Source organism: Salmo salar, chromosome 20, assembly GCF_965601325.2.
Source record: "Salmo salar chromosome 20, fSalSal1, whole genome shotgun sequence".
Classification (NCBI taxonomy): domain Eukaryota; kingdom Metazoa; phylum Chordata; class Actinopteri; order Salmoniformes; family Salmonidae; genus Salmo; species Salmo salar.
In genome coordinates, this window is record NC_138310.1 from 54,604,309 (window position 1) to 54,623,733 (window position 19,425).

General features: G+C 45.6%; 1 protein-coding gene across 1 annotated transcript in view; it reads right to left on the reverse strand.

Moving 5' to 3' along the window:
* Window positions 1–19,425, reverse strand: part of LOC106580828 (zinc finger protein neuro-d4) — a 42,100-nt gene that overhangs the window by 9,547 nt on the left and 13,128 nt on the right. Inside the window, exons 4-8 of the mRNA XM_045703628.2 lie at window positions 17,625–17,732; window positions 17,148–17,275; window positions 12,503–12,598; window positions 9,210–9,288; window positions 8,413–8,544 (exon numbers count right to left, since the gene is read on the reverse strand). Of these exons, the coding sequence (XP_045559584.1) occupies window positions 8,413–8,544; window positions 9,210–9,288; window positions 12,503–12,598; window positions 17,148–17,275; window positions 17,625–17,732 (543 nt within the window). The remainder of the gene's footprint in view (window positions 1–8,412; window positions 8,545–9,209; window positions 9,289–12,502; window positions 12,599–17,147; window positions 17,276–17,624; window positions 17,733–19,425) is intronic.

A 19,425-nucleotide genomic window follows, 5' to 3' on the forward strand; every position in this document is an offset into this window, starting at 1 on the left:
ATTTTCTCCTCTCCTCTGCTATACCCTATGAATGTCCCACCTACTTACTGGTGCAAGTCCCGGACTGTTTTTGATTGGGCTTATATATCATAAAATTAATGAAAATGGGGTCATTTAAGATATATTTGTATTCATGGATAAAGGTTAAAAAAAATGTAAAAGCAATCGAAAACCTTCATGAAAGGCATCAGGTAAAAGTGAATTAATCCACGAATAAGAATATAATTGTACGGTGCATTCGGGAAGTATTCAGACCCCTTCTCTTTTTCCACATTTTGTTACGGTACAGCCTTATTCTAAAATGGATGAAATTGTTTGTTTATTCATCAATCTACACACCAAAATGTTTGCAAATGTATATAAAAAAGAAAAACCTGAAATATCACATTCACATAAAATTCAGACCCTTTACTCAGTACTTTGTTGAAGCACCTTTGGAAGCGATTACAGCCTTGAGTCTTCTTGGGTATGACGCTACAAGCTTGAATGACCACGTTTTCATGAATTTTATGATATAAATGGGGGAGGAAGGTATTGCCTAGGCAACTGAAGACTTGTTTGCTACAACACGTTGCTTATTTCAGCAAGGAGCAACAAAGTTTCATCACGTTGTAGTCCATGTTACCGCAGAAACAGACAACCTCATGAACGCCCGGCCATCCAGTCTTCAGTCAGCTGTTCGTTACACCCCCCCCAAAAATGTTTATGACGGTTATTTTATTTTCATGACGATCTTCATCCATAACCATGGCGCTAACACACACACACACACACACACACACACACACACACACACACACACACACACACACACACACACACACACACACACACACACACACACACACACACACACACACACACACACACAGCACAAATGCACAGAGAGACAATGGATTCAGTATTATGCAGGGAGAGTGAGTGTGAGTCAGTCAGACGAAAAGTGTCAGTCACAGATGAGATATCTCATGAGGTACCTTTCTTCTCTCATCCTGGCTGTGCTTCTCTCTTTCACAGAGGAAATTTGATTTTTCTTCTGCAATCCGTCTATTGTCACACAAATACCTACACCATCTGTCTCCACCTCCTTCAATTCTCTATCTCTCCCTCTTTATCTCTCTTTTAAACACACATGCACGCACGCACACGCACACACACGCACACACACACACACACACACACCAGCAAGACGCAATGCAATAACATGCTCGTTTCTCTTCCCTGTCCAGTCAGCAGGTTGCGTAAGTCCCAGTGCATTGTGGGTCTGAAACAGAATGACATTGCAAAGCGAGAGGACGGTGGAGATTTTGGTGCATAATAAAACTTGATCTATGGCTGCAGTGTAATCACACTGACCTGCACACGCTATGTCAGCCTCTGTGGCAGCATAAGAGGCTACCTCTCTCTGTAGCAGATACACATACATAAACAGTACATACACACTTATTTGTATATATACACATACACACATATGCATATACACCCACATATATTCATACACACACACACACACCTGCATAATACACACACAAACACAAATCATACATACACACTTCACATACACCCCTGTGCCAACTGGAATGTCTGTTTGATGCTCAGAAAAATGCAAACATGAATAATCTTTGGTGAAGGGAGAACAGATTACTGTTCTATACACTCCCCCATGTGACTCTGTAATCCTGTTTAAAAAGCCCCTCAACTCAGACTCTTAGCTGCGGTTAGGTCCCATTGTCTGACCCGCCAAATAAATACTGAGGAAACGCTGGAATTTAGACAGCAACAGAGGTATACAGTACAGTACATAAAATACATCCTAGTAAGAGGTGTGTGTGGTGTGTGTGTGTGTGTGTGTGTGTCTGTGTGTGTCTAAGCTCCGACCGACAGACAGGTTTTCATGAGCAGGATGGGGGTGGGGGGGTGGGGGGGGGGGGTTATACTAAGATGGCCAAATGACTGAGGATCCAATCCTAACCCGGCAAGCCTCTCCTCTGTTAATAGAGAATACCAAATGAAGCAGTGCAATATCAGCCTGCCTTCTCCCTGTCTGGGGTAATATATATGATAAATCAGAAAGAGAATTCTTTACTTTTACTCTCCTTCCTTCACTATCTCTCTTCTTTTTGTTGCCTTTAATGAACTCCTCTGCCCCCTCCGTTTCAACCGCTCCAATGCCAAACTCCACTCCCCCCCCCCCCCCCCCCCTCCTCAATGTACATAACAACATACTCTTTAGGAGGGAGCCCAGCCTGTCACTATAGCAACCAGATTGCTAGGCAACAGCCGTTTCTCTTCCTGCTTTGTTGTGGTAGAGGAGGCAGTGGAGTGGCGGGGCGGCAGGCAGCGTGAGCTGGTCTGGCTATGGAGGAAGCTAGTGTACCGGCACTGGCACCAGCAGCACAGGCATGTGGAAAGTTCAGGAAGAAACCAGACCAAAATAACAGCTAAAGGTGATGGTCGGGGTTGAATAATTATATTGGTAAGTCCAGAAAGGTCTTCACTCTAATAGTAGTCACTCTACTTCCTTACCGTGGTGGGGCAAACTGGCAGACCAAGTCTCAGCCCTGGTTACAGCAAGCAAGGGACTGAGCAACTGGGACTGACTACACATAAATAGATCGCCATTTGAGCTAGACTATAGAATCTAAAGTCAAGTAAAGTCATAGGGGCATTTTCCCAGACATAGATTAAGCCTTGTCCTGGACTAAAAGGCAAACTCAATAGTGAATCTATATTGAAAATGCTTTTTTAGTCAAGATTAGGTTTAATCTATGTGGGGGAAACCACCCCATAAACTGGTTGTCATTTGGACCATGTTTACTTTTATTTTATATGGTTAGGTACAGTATACATGTTCTGTACTTGTAGTGGTGTAGTGTGCTGATCATGTAGTGTGTTCAGGTGGTGTGTGTTGCATGTTCAGGGTCCGTGGGTCGTGACTGTACTGCCTCGCCCCCACCATCCCGGTCCTCTCTCTCTCTCTGAACCCAGCCTGTATCTCTACTCAGTCTCCTCTATAGGCTACTCTGCTCTGTACCTGTCTGCTACAGTACAGACAGAATGACTAGCCAGGACAAACTCATTTTCACTATTTCACTAATACCATCAAAATCAAATAAATCATAGCATGTTTTAGGGGTTCATTCAGTAGTTTTTACCTGATTAAGTTGATTCATGTCGAAAAAATAACGTTGAAAGTGCAATTTATATTCCTAAAACATAAATTGAAAATTATACTGCTGCTTCCTATTTTTTTATATAGCCGAGTGTCAAAACACCGTTTTTAAATGTCCAAATAAATTCATAATCAATATTCTGAAATAAGTTGTGATATGTTGAAGACTAATAGATACAATTACTCCCTATACACACGTGTCACACTTGTGTTCAGATTACTTGTATTTTGCTAAATTAGTACCTTAAAAGATGCTCACGCATCAAATTTAACAAGCAGTCATTCCAGATTGAAATTGATTAGCTTGTTCTACTGTAATCAATAGCGTGCACAGATGAATCACTCACGTCAATATTGTATGGAAATCAATGGAACTGGGACAATTCACTGCCATTTGCGCTCTTCTAAAGTACAAACCACAACGAACTTGGGTATACTAGATATACCTGTCGATAGATGAGAACCTGTATTTATCAACTCCTCTCCTTGTGAATTTCACCACTACGTTCTCAACCCTGCGACAGACAGGTGAGTATGATCAAATCAACCGGACCAAACCAAAGATATTCATCTGTTTAAAGCAATCGATTTAGGTTCATCTTGATGACTATAAACTTGTACATTAACATCACCAATCTGAGGTTAAAAAAAATCACTAAATTGTATGAGGTGAAAATGCGAGCTTGTGTAAGGAAGTAACACAAACTGTCCACATTAGCGTATTATAAAATAATTTAATATTTCAAAAATAATTCAACAAGTCAATTTTGGATGATAGTGTATGTTGCCCACTCACAAAATATTTCAACAATTACATACAATTGAACTGGGCGCTGTAGACTAGAGCCTCTATAGTGTCAGTGCATCTGTCTGAACGTTCCCAGTCCCTACAATGACACAGGCCCTCCACTGTCACCAGACCCTCATTAAAAGACCACCCTCTCTCTCTTACTGCAGGACTTTCATCACATGTGAACCTGCTGGAACGGAACCAACCAGCACTCCACAGATATCATTCCACATATAGTGTCCTACCCCACAGACAGAGAGAGAAAGAGGGAACAGAGACAGCCAGGACGCCATTTTAGGTTTTAAACGTAATACATTTTGTCCTTATAGCTGATTACAAGGATTCCTTCTCACACTGGCGGACCAAGGCGAGGGAAGCCATTTTGTGAGTGAGGTGAAACTGGGGAGCTTTTTTTTTTTTTTAAATAAATAAATATAGAAAAAGAACAACAGGAACGAAAGAACGCTGACCTTCAAACGGCTCAATTACATGTTACCCCCCTCCATCCCTCCATCCCTCCATCCCCCCTCCTGCTCTCACTCCTCCGACCGTCTGTCCGTCCAGATAAACCAGACTCGGAATCTCAATTCTGATTTGGGGAGAGGACGTAACAAGAACTGGCTTGACTCTTTCTGCTCACAAAACCAATTTTCAGGTGCACACCAGAGGGCCGCCCTCTAAAGTAAACACCCCTCCCTCCTCTCCATCTCATCAATGCCCAAAACCAGCCCCCACCACCCCTGCATCTCTCACTTTATGAAGAAAAAAAAACTGAGAGGCAGCCATGAATTTTAATGTTGCAGTTCATTTTAACAATCGGCTTCCACTCCTGCAATGGAAATAAATACAGATAAAATGAGGAAAATGATAAGCGATGGATAAGTCATAAGACAAAAGCAGAGAGAGGGAGACAAGGAGAGAAAGAAACAGAGAGAGAGAGATTCAGAGAGAAGCGGGAAAGGAAAGAAAGAAAGCATGGTAAACTGGCGATGAAGAGTGAGGGAGCGAATAGGTAGAGAATGAGAGGGGGAATGTGTGTGTGAGAATCTCATCTCCTAGTGGAATAATCTGTCATTTATCAAACTGATGGAAAAGGGAGAAAGAGAGAGAATGATAGGGGAGGTAAAATAATGAAATAAAAGAGAAGAGACTTTGGATTTCAGCGATCTTCCATTCTCGGTTTCTGCATTTTGAAACTTATATGTCTTAAACTTGATTGCTGACCTGCAAAACATTTTGGGACTATGTCAACAATGGACTAATGAAACAAATACCGAAAGATAGTTTTTGGATGGAGTTTTCCTTTAAATGTGCCTTGTGGAGTGGACCAGGCTTACAGACTCTAGTCTAGAAATATTTTAGGAAGAATATTACATGAATAATGTATGGACCAGTTTCATTATAACCGTTCATATTAATATCATTATTATATATGGTGTAATATAAAGGAGGGGGTGCATCTGCAACCAACAGATAGAAACATGGACACACACACACACGCGCGCACACACACACACACACACACACACACACACACACACACACACACACACACACACACACACACACACACACACACACACACACACACACACACACACTAGGCTTCTATTTGCATTTCACAAGAGAATTTAGTTTTGTGCATGTATGTATTGATGTGTGTGTGTGTGTGTGTGTGTGTGTGTGTGTGTGTGTGTGTGTGTGTGTGTGTGTGTGTGTGTGTGTGTGTGTGTGTGTGTGTGTGTGTGTGTGTGTGTGTGTGTGTAGCAGGAGGAGAAGAGAGGAGGATATTAAACCTCTCAAATGCAGTCATTCTCTTCTCTTTCACCCTGCAGAGTCCTAAAACTGCAGCACGTGCACACACACACACATATACACACACACACACACACAAACACACACACACACATATACACACACACACACACACACACACACACACACACACACACACACACACACACACACACACACACACACACACACACACACACACACACACACACACACACACACACACACACACACACACACACAGAGGCATCAGCACCAGGACCCAGTGACGGACAATCCACTAAGACAGGCCAATTTAAAAAAGAGCTCAGCCAATTAAGTCTAGGAGGTAAATGGGTATTTTTCTACAAGGACATTGATGTGGGGACGACTAGAGCTGTGTTTCTGTCTGCGTCCCAAATGACACCCTATTCCCAACAAAGTGCCAATTGGGATGCAACCTCTCTCAGTGTAAATTACCAGCTCGGACATGGAATGTGCTAGAGGAGAGAGGGGGACAAAAAAAGATTCCCCTGCTCAGCCAATTAACACCGTCCAACTCAGGGCCAGGCTAATCAAACAGCATTACAGAAAGCCATGCAGGCAGACAAACATAAACGCTACTACATTGTGCATCAGCGTGTACTTCGCACACTGTGTGCCGCAAAGGACATGTGCAAGTTGCTGTGTAGTAACATTCTGTAGGATACTGCGTCTGACGTGACATGCGAGCGGAGGGTACATGGCATAGTGCAGCATCCAGCCTCAGGGTAGAACACACTGTAACACATGGCATAGTGCAGCATCCAGCCTCAGGGTAGAGGGTAGAACACACTGTAACACATGGCATAGTGCAGCATCCAGCCTCAGGGTAGAGGGTAGAACACACTGTAACACATAGCATAGTGCAGCATCCAGCCTCAGGGTAGAGGGTAGAACACACTGTAACACATGGCATAGTGCAGCATCCAGCCTCAGGGTAGAGGGTAGAACACACTGTAACACATAGCATAGTGCAGCAGCCAGCCTCAGGGTAGAGCACACTGTAACACATAGCATAGTGCAGCATCCAGCCTCAGGGTAGAACACACTGTAACACATGGCATAGTGCAGCAGCCAGCCTCAGGGTAGAAGGTAGAACACACTGTAACACATGGCATAGTGCAGCATCCAGCCTCAGGGTAGAACACACTGTAACACATGGCATAGTGCAGCAGCCAGCCTCAGGGTAGAGGGTAGAACACACTGTAACACATGGCATAGTGCAGCATCCAGCCTCAGGGTAGAGCACACTGTAACACATGGCATAGTGCAGCATCCAGCCTCAGGGTAGAGCACACTGTAACACATGGCATAGTGTAGCATCCAGCCTCAGGGTAGAACACACTGTAACACATGGCATAGTGCAGCATCCAGCCTCAGGGTAGAACAAACTGTAACACATGGCATAGTGCAGCATCCAGCCTCAGGATAGAGGGTAGAACACACTGTAACACATGGCATAGTGCAGCATCCAGCCTCAGGGTAGAACACACTGTAACACATGGCATAGTGCAGCATCCAGCCTCAGGGTAGAGCACACTGTACATTGCATAGTGCAGCATCCAGCCTCAGGGTAGAGCACACTGTAACACATGGCATAGTGCAGCATCCAGCCTCAGGGTAGAGCACACTGTAACACATGGCATAGTGTAGCATCCAGCCTCAGGGTAGAGCACACTGTAACACATGGCATAGTGCAGCATCCAGCCTCAGGGTAGAACACACTGTAACACATGGCATAGTGCAGCATCCAGCCTCAGGGTAGAACACACTGTAACACATGGCATAGTGCAGCATCCAGCCTCAGGGTAGAACACACTGTAACACATGGCATAGTGCAGCATCCAGCCTCAGGGTAGAGCACGCTGTACATGGCATAGTGCAGCATCCAGCCTCAGGGTAGAGCGTAGAACACACTGTAACACATGGCATAGTGCAGCATCCAGCCTCAGGGTAGAGCACACTGTAACACATGGCATAGTGCAGCATCCAGCCTCAGGGTAAAGCGTAGAACACACTGTAACACATAGCATAGTGCAGCAGCCAGCCTCAGGGTAGAGGGAAGAACACACTGTAACACATAGCATAGTGCAGCAGCCAGCCTCAGGGTAGAACACACTGTAACACATAGCATAGTGCAGCAGCCAGCCTCAGGGTAGAGGGTAGAACACACTGTAACACATGGCATAGTGCAGCATCCAGCCTCAGGGTAGAACACACTGTAACACATGGCATAGTGCAGCATCCAGCCTCAGCATAGAACACACTGTAACACATGGCATAGTGCAGCATCCAGCCTCAGGGTAGAACACACTGTAACACATGGCATAGTGCAGCAGCCAGCCTCAGGGTAGAGGGTAGAGCACACTGTAACACATGGCATAGTGCAGCATCCAGCCTCAGGGTAGAACACACTGTAACACATAGCATAGTGCAGCAGCCAGCCTCAGGGTAGAGGGTAGAACACACTGTAACACATGGCATAGTGCAGCATCCAGCCTCAGGGTAGAGCACACTGTAACACATGGCATAGTGCAGCATCCAGCCTCAGGGTAGAACACACTGTAACACATGGCATAGTGCAGCAGCCAGCCTCAGGGTAGAGCGTAGAACACACTGTAACACATGGACTCACGCTTGTGGTTGTTCTTGCGCTGGAAGGGCAGGGTGTGTCGCTCAGAGTCCTCCTCTCCCTCCTCGTCCGCTAGGTGTGTGTGAGTGTAGTGGTAGCTCAGGCCCGGGCGGTTTTTATAGCGTTTCCCACAGACTGGAAAACAACCACACACACACACACACACAACATCAAGAGACAGTACTAAATGTAGCCCAATCATCATAACATATCTATACATCAGTAAATATGTGCTCCACTGAAAATAGATACACTCACAATGAATGAATGCTGTATCCATCACTAGCTAATGCCATGTCAGTGTTTTAGTTGGAATATTGCTCTATAGGTTGTTCTATAGTGTTCTGTTAGTGCCTGTTGCTCTAACAGACTCATTTCCACTAGAGGAGTTGTCCCCATAACATTGGCAGTGAGAGAATTGCTTGCTTTGTGCAGAGTGGAGACAGCAGCCATATGCTTGCCAGCGTAGTTTAGACTGCAGTGAGAATGTAGTCTATGGCTCTTAGACATGGTGTGTGTGTGTGTGTGAAGACGTTGAAATTACCAATGCAAAACAGGTATTCCGGCTGAATGACCTATTTGTGTGTGTGTGTGTGTGTGTGTGTGTGTGTGTGTGTTTGTGTGTGTGTGTGTGTGTGTGTACGTGTGTGTGTGTGTGTGTGTGTGTGTGTGTGTGCACGTGTGTGTGCACGTGTGTGTGTGTGTGTGTGTGTGTGTGTGTGTGTGTGTGTGTGTGTGTGTGTGTGTGTGTGTGTGTGTGTGTGTGTGTGTGTGTGTGTGTGTGTGTGTGTGTTACTCACTGTCACAGACGTACGGCTTGTCCCTGTCCTCAATGGTGCTGGGTTCTTGTCTCTTCCTCATACCCCCTACACCACAGGCCTGCAGCGAGAACACAGACGGGTGAACGGAGTTCACACTCCACACACACACACACACACACACACACACACACACACACACACACACACACACACACACACACACACACACACACACACACACACACACACACCACACTCCTACACACCATAATCATCTGCTACTTTAACAGGTGCCCCCCTCTCTCTAATCACCCTTTCCTCAGACAGGCGGGGTTGATGACACCTAACAGAGAACTTCAAGCTCCAGTGAACAACATGGCTGTTTGGATGACAGATACAGCGTTACAGCCTGCAGCGAGGCTTCACACAGGACAGTGAGAGAGAGAGACGCCTTTCTGGTCTAATAAGAGTTATTTAGAATGCATCCATGTATACAATCTGATAACTCACTGCATGTCGAAATACTGTGTACTGCATCTAATGCCCACATGATTGTACTGTATCTAATTCCCACACAATTCATACACTACTAACACACTTACAAAAATGACTTGTTTCCACCCTCCATCCCAAAATGTATGAATTGAGTATAGTGAACTGAGATACGAATTGGTATCTGTTTTATCTTTAAAGCTGAGAGGGAAGAAAATATGGCTCCTTAGTACCCAGAGCATGGCTGCTACTGTACCACTGACTGCCTGAGAGAAGAGGAGCGGGCAGGAGAGAGGAGAGGGGAGCCGAAAGGAGAAGAGAGGAGAGCCAGCCAGAGCAGAGGAGAGGAGCTAGAATGGATTAAGGAGCTGCCGATGCTTCCCCTCACCCTCTCAGTACAGCAGGAGGAGAGAGAGGGCTTCCATGAGGAATTGATAGTATTACTTGAGAGGCTTGAGTTTGCATAACTTGCAGTGGGTCCTATGTACTAGACAAGAGAGTCAGCTAGCTCTCTGAAATGGAAAGGGAACTGGAGGGAGGGAGGGAGCCTGTGACTGTCTCATTCAGGGAGATGGATAAGTTCACAGGCTGTTTTATCTCCATTTGATTTGATTTGATTAATATCTCTTTTAGTCATCATTTGGACTAATCTTCCAAGAGTTCTGAAACATTAAAATACACATTTATAATATGATCACATTTTCACATACAGTTGAAGTCGGAAGTTAACATACACCTTAGCCAAATACATTTAAACTCAGTTTTTCACAATTCCTGACATTTAATCCTAGTAAAAAATACCCTGGCTTAGGTCAGTAAGGATCAACACTTTATTTTAAGAATGTGAAATGTCCGAATAAGAGTAGAGAGAGTGATTTATTTCAGCTTTTATTTCTTTCATCACATTCCCAGTGGGTCAGAAGTTTACATACACTCAATTAGTATTTGGTGCATTCCCTTTAAATTGTTTAACTTGGGTCAAACATTTCGGGTAGTCAGTCTTCCACAAGCTTCCCACAATAAGTTGGGTGAATTTTGGCCCATTCCTCCTGACAGAGCTGGTGTAACGGAGTCAGGTTTGTAGGCCTCCATGCTCGCACACACTTTTTCAGTTCTGCCCACAAATTCTCTATAGGATTGAGGTCAGGGCTTTGATTTTGTTGTCCTTAAGCCATTTTGCCACAACATTGGAAGTGTGCTTGGGGTCATTGTCCATTTGGAAGACCCATTTGCGACCAAGCTTTTAACTTCCTGACTGATGTCTTGAGATGTTGCTTCAATATATCCACATAATTTTCCTACCTCGTGATGCCATCTATTTTGTGAAGTGGACCAGTCCCTCCTGTAGCAAAGCACCCCCACAACATTATGCTGCCACCCCGTGCTTCCCGGTTGGGATGGTGTTCTTCGGCTTGCAAGCATCCCCCTTTTTCCTCCAAACATAACGATGGTCATTATGGCCAAACAATTAGATTTTTGTTTCATCAGACCAAAGGACATTTCTCCAAAAAAGTACAATCTTTGTCCCCATGTGCAGTTACAAACCGTAGTCTGGCTTTTTTATGGCGGTTTTGGAGCACTGGCTTCTTCTTTGCTTCTTCCTTTCAGGTTATGGCGATATAGGACTCGTTTTACTGTGGATATAGATATTTTTGTACCTGTTTCCTCCAGCATCGCCACAAGGTCCTTTACTGTTGTTCTGGGATTGATTTGCACTTTTCGCACCAAAGTACGTTCATCTCTAGGAGACAGAATGCGTCTCCTTCCTGAGCGGTATGCCAGCTGCGCGGTCCCATGGTGTTTACACTTGCGTACTATTGTTTGTACAGATGAACGTGGTACCTTCAGGCGTTTGGAAATTGCTCCCAAGGATGAACCAGACTTGTGGAGGTCTTGGCTGATTTCTTTTGATTTTCCCATGATGTCAAGCAAAGAGGCACTGAGTTTAAAAGTAGGCCTTGAAATACAATCACAGCTACAAATGATGTCAATTAGCCTATCAGAAGCTTCTAAAGCCATGATATCATTTCCTGGAATTTTCCAAGCTGTTTAAAGGCACAGTCAACTTAGTGTATGTAAACTTCTGACCCACTGGAATTGTGATACAGTGAATTATAATTGAAATAATCTGTCTGTAAACAATTGTTGGAAAAATTACTTGTGTCATGCACAAAGTAGATGTCCTAACCGACTTGCCAAAACTATAGTTTGTTAACAAGAAATTTGTGGAGTTGTTGAGAAACAATGTTTTATTGAATCCAGCCTAAGTGTATGTAAACTTCCGACTTCAATTGTAGATGGTGGACAATCTATTCCTAGTATTTACTGGATGTCTGTCTATTACCAACTGAATACTGTTGTGAATAGAGTTTGGCTGTTTTAAATGGTGTATATTATGAAATAAAATAAGCATGTTTATTTAAATTATCTTGTTGATTGATGACCAACCAACAGCATTGAGCATGACTACAACAGAATAACCACATCTCCACCTTAAAACAATCCTTAATGGTATTTCTATAACACTTCGTTAACGAGAAGTTGAAACAGAAAAGAGAGGATGTGTGAAATTAAAGTAACATTTCAAACACAGTAATATTTCAAATAGACAGGATGAGTGAAATTATAATATGAGTGAAATGTGAGAAGGAAGTTTAGTTGGACCAGTTTTGGTATCCTCGAGGATACACCCTGTACATGCAATGAAACTGCAAGCTGAAGTATCAGATCTTAACTCATAGCACTTGTGTATTTGCAAGAGGACAAAGTTGCCCTTTGCAGTGCCAACAATACAGGGACAGTAAGTGGCTGTACGTTCCTGTGCGTTTCCCTTGTCTTACCCGTCCTTCGCGGTTCTTGCGGTTCTTGCGTTTGGGGACGTCCTCTTCCATCTCCTCCGCTTCCAGTTCATGGGGGAAATCACCGACCAGCAGCTTCTGGAGCAGCAAACACACCAGAACATCAGAGGAGATATCAGCAAGGAGGAGCTCCAGGGAGTGCTGAAGCCCTCTCCAGAATAAGCCTAGCGCCCACAATAAAGAATGCTCAGCTACCCCAGTGAATTCCTGCTGCTGCAACTGGATAACAGTACAATATAACAGGGACTAGGTCATACATGGGATACAAACAAATAGAGAGATACAGAGAGAGAGAGAGAGAGAGAGAGAGAGAGAGAGACATGCAGAATTCTGCAAAAACATCCTCCCTGTATAACGTAAAACACCAAATAAAGCATGCAGAGCACAATCAGGCCGATTCCCGCTAATGATCAAAATCCAGAAAAGAGCCGTTAAATTCTACAACCACCTAAAAGGAAGTGATTTCAAAACCTTCCCTAACAAAGCCATCACCTACAGAGAGATGAACCTGGAGAAGAGTCCCCTAAGAAAGCTGGTCTTGGGGCTCTGTTCACAAACACAAACACACCCCACAGAGCCCCAGGACAGCAACAGCAACACAATTAGACCCAACCAAATCAACAAAGACAAATTGGAACGAATTAACAAAAAAACAGAGCAAACTGGAATGCTATTTGGCCCTAAACAGAGAGTACACAGTGGCAGAATACCTGACCACTGTGACTGACCCAAAATGAAGGAAAGCTTTGACTATGTACAGACTCAGTGAGCATAGCCTTGCTATTGAGAAAGGCCGCCATAGGCAGACCTGGCACTCAAGAGAAGACAGGCTATGTGCACAATGCCTACAAAATGAGGTGGAAACTGAGCTGCACTTCCTAACCTCCTGCCAAATGTATGACCATATTAGAGACACATATTTCCCTCAGATTACACAGACCCACAAAGAATCCAATTTAGATAAATTCCCATACCTATTGGGTGAAATACCACAGTGTGCCATCACAGCAGCAAGATTTGTGACCTGTTGCCACAAGAAAAGGGCAACCAGTGAAGAACAAGCACCAATGTAAATACAACCCATATTTATGTTTATTGATTTTCCCTTTTGTACTTTAACTATTTGCACATCATTATAACACTGCACATAGCCATAATATGACATTTGAAATGTGTCTATTCCTTTGAAACTTTTGTGAGTGTAATGTTTACTGTTAATTTTGGATTGTTTATTTAAATTTGGTTTATTATTTATTTCACTTGCATTGGCAATGTAAACATATGTTTCCCATGCCAATAAAACCCTTTGAATTGAATTGAATCGACAGAGACAAAGAGACAGAGACAGAGAGAGAGATAAAGTAAGCCCAAAGGACAATCATTCCATTAGACCAGTAAGGGTGGCCTTCCTTCCTTTTAACACAAACATCCCCCATGTTACAACTGCTAGTGACCAGGAGAACACTGTGCTGTTATTCATGCACTCCTAAAATGTAGGAGTGAAAGAAACACTTCCTCTCATCGGCAAAACAAGTAGCAACATATTCCGCAAAATAAAAAGTACAACACATGGGTCTGTGAAAGAGAGGTGACAAAAAAACAAGTGTCACAAAAGAACAAACTCTAAAGGGAGCATATGGAGAGAAGCTGTAATGGAAGAGGAAGCCAAAGCCCTCCTGTGTTAGCTTCCTGCTGGGTACGGCAGCTAAGCGAGGCCCAGGGTCAGAGGCCTACCCACAGTGGAGCCCTGGGCCTGCTGCGTGGGCCATTTATTGAAGTGCTAATTGGCTAATTGTCGACCTTAGGGAAGGAAGACTGTCACGTCTGGAGCAGGTGGGGTAGGGACTGGAGACAGAGCTCACAGAGAGGAGATGACAGCTCATCCGGAAGAGGAAGCAGGCACACACACACACACACACACACACACACACACACACACACACACACACACACACACACACACACACACACACACACACACACACACACACACAGAGAGAGAGAGAGAGATTCAGAAACACACATACAATACATACACACACACACACACACACACACACACACAAAGATATTCACACATACAGTACCCACACCAACAGACACTGATGCTCGCTCAAATACACGGCACACACACACACACACACACACACACACACACACACACACACACACACACACACACACACACACACATCAATGCTCTCTCTCTCCCTCCCTCCAAAACACACACTTTCTCTGGGGAGGAGGAGAGGAACTGGGCCAGTGGGGGTGTGTCATGGCTGCAGGGGATGTGTCACTGCCAACCAGAGTCCCTGATACTACAGACAGGGCCATGAGAGGGAGGCAGAGAGAGAGAGAGAAAGAGAGGGAGAGAGTGTGGGAGAGAACCAGAGATGGCGAGAGAGATGGAGAGAGAGAACCAGAGAGAGCGAGAGAGACAGAGGGAGAGAGAGAGTGAACCAGAGAGGGAGAGACAACTAGGGAAGGAGAGAGAAGGGTAGAGAGTGAGGGGAGAGACAGAGAACCAAAGAGGGAGGGAGGGAGAGAGAGAGAGAGAGAGAGAGAACCATAGTGGGAGAGAGAGAACCAGAAAGGGAGAGAGAGAACCAGAGAGGGAGAGACAGAACCAGAGAGGGAGAGACAGAGAACCAGAGAGGGAGAGAGAGAGAACCAGAGAGGGAGCGAGAGAGACAGAGGGAGAGAGAGAGTGAACCAGAGAGGGAGAGACAACTAGGGAAGGAGAGAGAAGGGTAGAGAGTGAGGGAGAGAGAGAGAGAACCAAAGAGGGAGGGAGGGAGGGAGGGAGGGAGGGAGAGAGAGAGAGAGAGAGAGAGAGAGAGAGAGAGAGAGAGAGAGAGAGAGAGAGAGAACCATAGTGGGAGAGAGAGAACCAGAGAGGGAGAGAGAACCAGAGAGGGAGAGAGAGAACCAGAAAGGGAGAGAGAGAACCAGAGAGGGAGAGAGAACCAGAGAGGGAGAGAGAGAACCAGAAAGGGAGAGAGAGAACCAGAGAGGGAGAGACAGAGAATCAGAGAGGGAGAGACAGAGAACAAGAGAGGGAGAGAGAAAACCAGAGAGGGAGAGAAAGAGAACCAGAGAGGGAGAGAGAGAGAACCAGAGAGGGAGAGAGAGAGAACCAGAGAGGGAGAGAGAGAACCAGAGAGGGAGAGACAGAGAACCAGAGAGTGAGAGAGAGAGAACCAGAGAGGGAGAGACAGAGAACCAGAGAGGGAGAGACAGAGAACCAGAGAGTGAGAGAGAGAACCAGAGAGGGAGAGACAGAGAACCAGAGAGCGAGAGAGAGAACCAGAGAGGGATAGGCCGAGAGAGGAGAGTAAAGAAACTACACAGCAAGTAGAGGATTGGATCAGAGGGATCCAAGGTGAAGAAGTAGAGGAATGGGTCAGAGGGATCCAAGGTGAAGAAGTAGAGGAATGGGTCAGAGGGCTCTAAGGTGAAGAAGTAGAGGAATGGGTCAGAGGGATCCAAGGTGAAGAAGTAGAGGAATGGGTCAGAGGGATCCAAGGTGAAGAAGTAGAGGAATGGGTCAGAGGGATCCAAGGTGAAGAAGTAGAGGAATGGGTCAGAGGGATCCAAGGTGAAGAAGTAGAGGAATGGATCAGAGGGCTCCAAGGTGAAGAAGTAGAGGAATGGGTCAGAGGGCTCTAAGGTGAAGAAGTAGAGGAATGGGTCAGAGGGCTCCAAGGTGAAGAAGTAGAGGAATGGATCAGAGGGCTCCAAGGTGAAGAAGTAGAGGAATGGGTCAGAGGGCTCTAAGGTGAAGAAGTAGAGGAATGGGTCAGAGGGCTCTAAGGTGAAGAAGTAGAGGAATGGATCAGAGGGCTCTAAGGTGAAGAAGTAGAGGAATGGGTCAGAGGGCTCTAAGGTGAAGAAGTAGAGGAATGGGTCAGAGGGCTCTAAGGTGAAGAAGTAGAGGAATGGGTCAGAGGGCTCCAAGGTGAAGAAGTAGAGGAATGGGTCAGAGGGCTCCAAGGTGAAGAAGTAGAGGAATGGGTCAGAGGGCTCCAAGGTGAAGAAGTAGAGGAATGGATCAGAGGGCTCTAAGGTGAAGAAGTAGAGGAATGGGTCAGAGGGCTCCAAGGTGAAGAAGTAGAGGAATGGGTCAGAGGGCTCCAAGGTGAAGAAGTAGAGGAATGGGTCAGAGGGCTCCAAGGTGAAGAAGTAGAGGAATGGGTCAGAGGGCTCCAAGGTGAAGAAGTAGAGGAATGGGTCAGAGGGCTCCAAGGTGAAGAAGTAGAGGAATGGGTCAGAGGGATCCAAGGTGAAGAAGTAGAGGAATGGATCAGAGGGATCCAAGGTGAAGAAGTAGAGGAATGGGTCAGAGGGCTCTAAGGTGAAGAAGTAGAGGAATGGGTCAGAGGGCTCCAAGGTGAAGAAGTAGAGGAATGGGTCAGAGGGCTCCAAGGTGAAGAAGTAGAGGAATGGGTCAGAGGGCTCCAAGAGAGCATGACAAAGGGAAACTAGAACATGCGTGTGTATGTGTGTGTGTGTATGTGTGTGTGTGTGTGTGTGTGTGTGTGTGTGTGTGTGTGTGTGTGTGTGTGTGTGTGTGTGTGTGTGTGCGCGCGCGCGCAGGCCACCATGAGTGATTCTAAGCTCCTCTTACCTGGCACTCGCTCATAGGTTCCTCTTCCTTGGTCTCCACCTTCTTGTCCAGAGTCTCTCCACTGAGCAGTGATTCCAACACCGGCCCCTCCGGCAAGCCCCCCTCCTTCTTCAGAGACGCCTCGTAGTCTAAACACACACACACACACCATACCGTACGTTACAGTAACCCTCCCCTGCTAATACATGTTACAATTCCTTCCCAGCTATCACTTTGCCCTGACAGACTAACACAACAATACAAGTACAGTTACAGTACACCACAGGAGGCTGCTGAGGGGAGGGCAGCTCATAATAATGTCTGGAACGGAGCGACTGGAAACCATGTTTCTGATGTATTGGGTACCATTCCACTGATTCCACTGAAGCCATTACCAGGAGCCCGTTCTCCCCAATTAAAAAGCCACCAGCCTCCTGTGGTTTTTCTCTGTCATTCTACGGCCTCCTCATCCTCCTTTCCAGTTTTCTTGTCTCTTACCGATCTTAAACTCGATGGGTCCAAGGCGCGGGTCCTCCAGAATGTTTAGCCGTCTCTTCTTGCGCCAGCAGCGGGCAGGGTAAGTATACAACTGTCCTGGGGCCAAACCTGGGGGCCAAACAAAGAGCAATGCAACAAGTCATGAAAAACTACTAATGCAGACTAAACTATAATGACGGGGTTAAGGTGATGATGTTATTTACTTTAAATAGAAGGGACATGTTCGTTTTTTTGTGCAAACAGAAATTCTAAGCTTTTATGATCTCTGTGCTTGATAAACCTATACCTCCATCAGTCTCTGTGCTTGATAAACCTATACCTCCATCAGTCTCTGTGTTTGACCAAACCTATACCTCCATCAGTCTCTGTGCTTGACAAACCTATACCTCCATCAGTCTCTGTGCTTGACAAACCTATACCTCCATCAGTCTCTGTGCTTGACAAACCTATACCTCCATCAGTCTCTGTGCTTGACAAACCTATACCCTGCATCAGTCTCTGTGCTTGACAAACCTATACCTCCATCGGTCTCTGTGCTTGACAAACCTATACCTCCATCAGTCTCGGTGATTGATAAACCTATACCTCCATCAGTCTCTGTGTTTGACAAACCTATACCTCCATCAGTCTCTGTGTTTGACAAACCTATACCTCCATCAGTCTCTGTGCTTGACAAACCTATACCTCCATCAGTCTCGGTGATTGATAAACCTATACCTCCATCAGTCTCTGTGCTTGACAAACCTATACCTCCATCAGTCTCTGTGCTTGACAAACCTATACCTCCATCAGTCTCTGTGATTGATAAACCTATACCTCCATCAGTCTCTGTGATTGATAAACCTATACCTCCATCAGTCTCTGTGCTTGACAAACCTATACCTCCATCAGTCTCTGTGCTTGACAAACCTATACCTCCATCAGTCTCTGTGATTGATAAACCTATACCTCCATCAGTCTCTGTGCTTGACAAACCTATACCTGCATCGGTCGTTTATGTTAGTAAAAACAACACTGTGTCACTCATACACACTCAAAACACACACACACACACACACAACAAACTCTAAACTCTGTACACATGCACACACATACTGTACACTGATACTACACATAGGTGTGAGAGAGGGGGAGAGAGAAAGAGAGAGGTAGGAGAGGGGAGAGAGAAGGATAGAGAGGGAGGAGAGGGGAGAGAGAAGGATAGAGTGAGGGAGGAGAGGGGAGAGAGGAGGCTAGAGGAGGAGAAGGGAGAGAAAATGATAGAGGGAGGAGAGGGGAGAGAGAAAGAGAAAGGTAGGAGAGGGGAGAGAGAAGGATAGAGTGAGGGAGGAGAGGGGAGAGAGAAGGATAGAGTGAGGGAGAAGAGGGGAAAGAGAAGGATAGAGAGGGAGGAGAGGGGAGAGAGAAAGGGAGAGGTAGGAGAGGGGAAAGAGAAGGACAGAGTGAGGGAGGAGAGGGGAGAGAGAAAAATTTAGAGAAAGAAAGAGGTAGGAGAGGGGAGAGAGAAGGATATAGAGGGAGGAGAGGGGAGAGAGAAAGGGAGAGGTAGGAGAGGGGAGAGAGAAGGATAGAGGGAGGAGAGGGGACATAGAAAGAGAAAGAGAGAGGTAGGAGAGGGGAGAGAGAAGGATAGAGAGGGAGGAGAGGGGAGAGAGAAAGAGAGAGGGAGGAGAGGGGAGAGAGAAGGATAGAGAGAGGAAGAAGATGGGAGAACAACACAGAGGACAAAGGGTTGCTGAGAGCAGAGGAGAACCGAAGATGTGAACTAGGAAGGTCTGGAGGCTGTGTTCCAGACATCCCT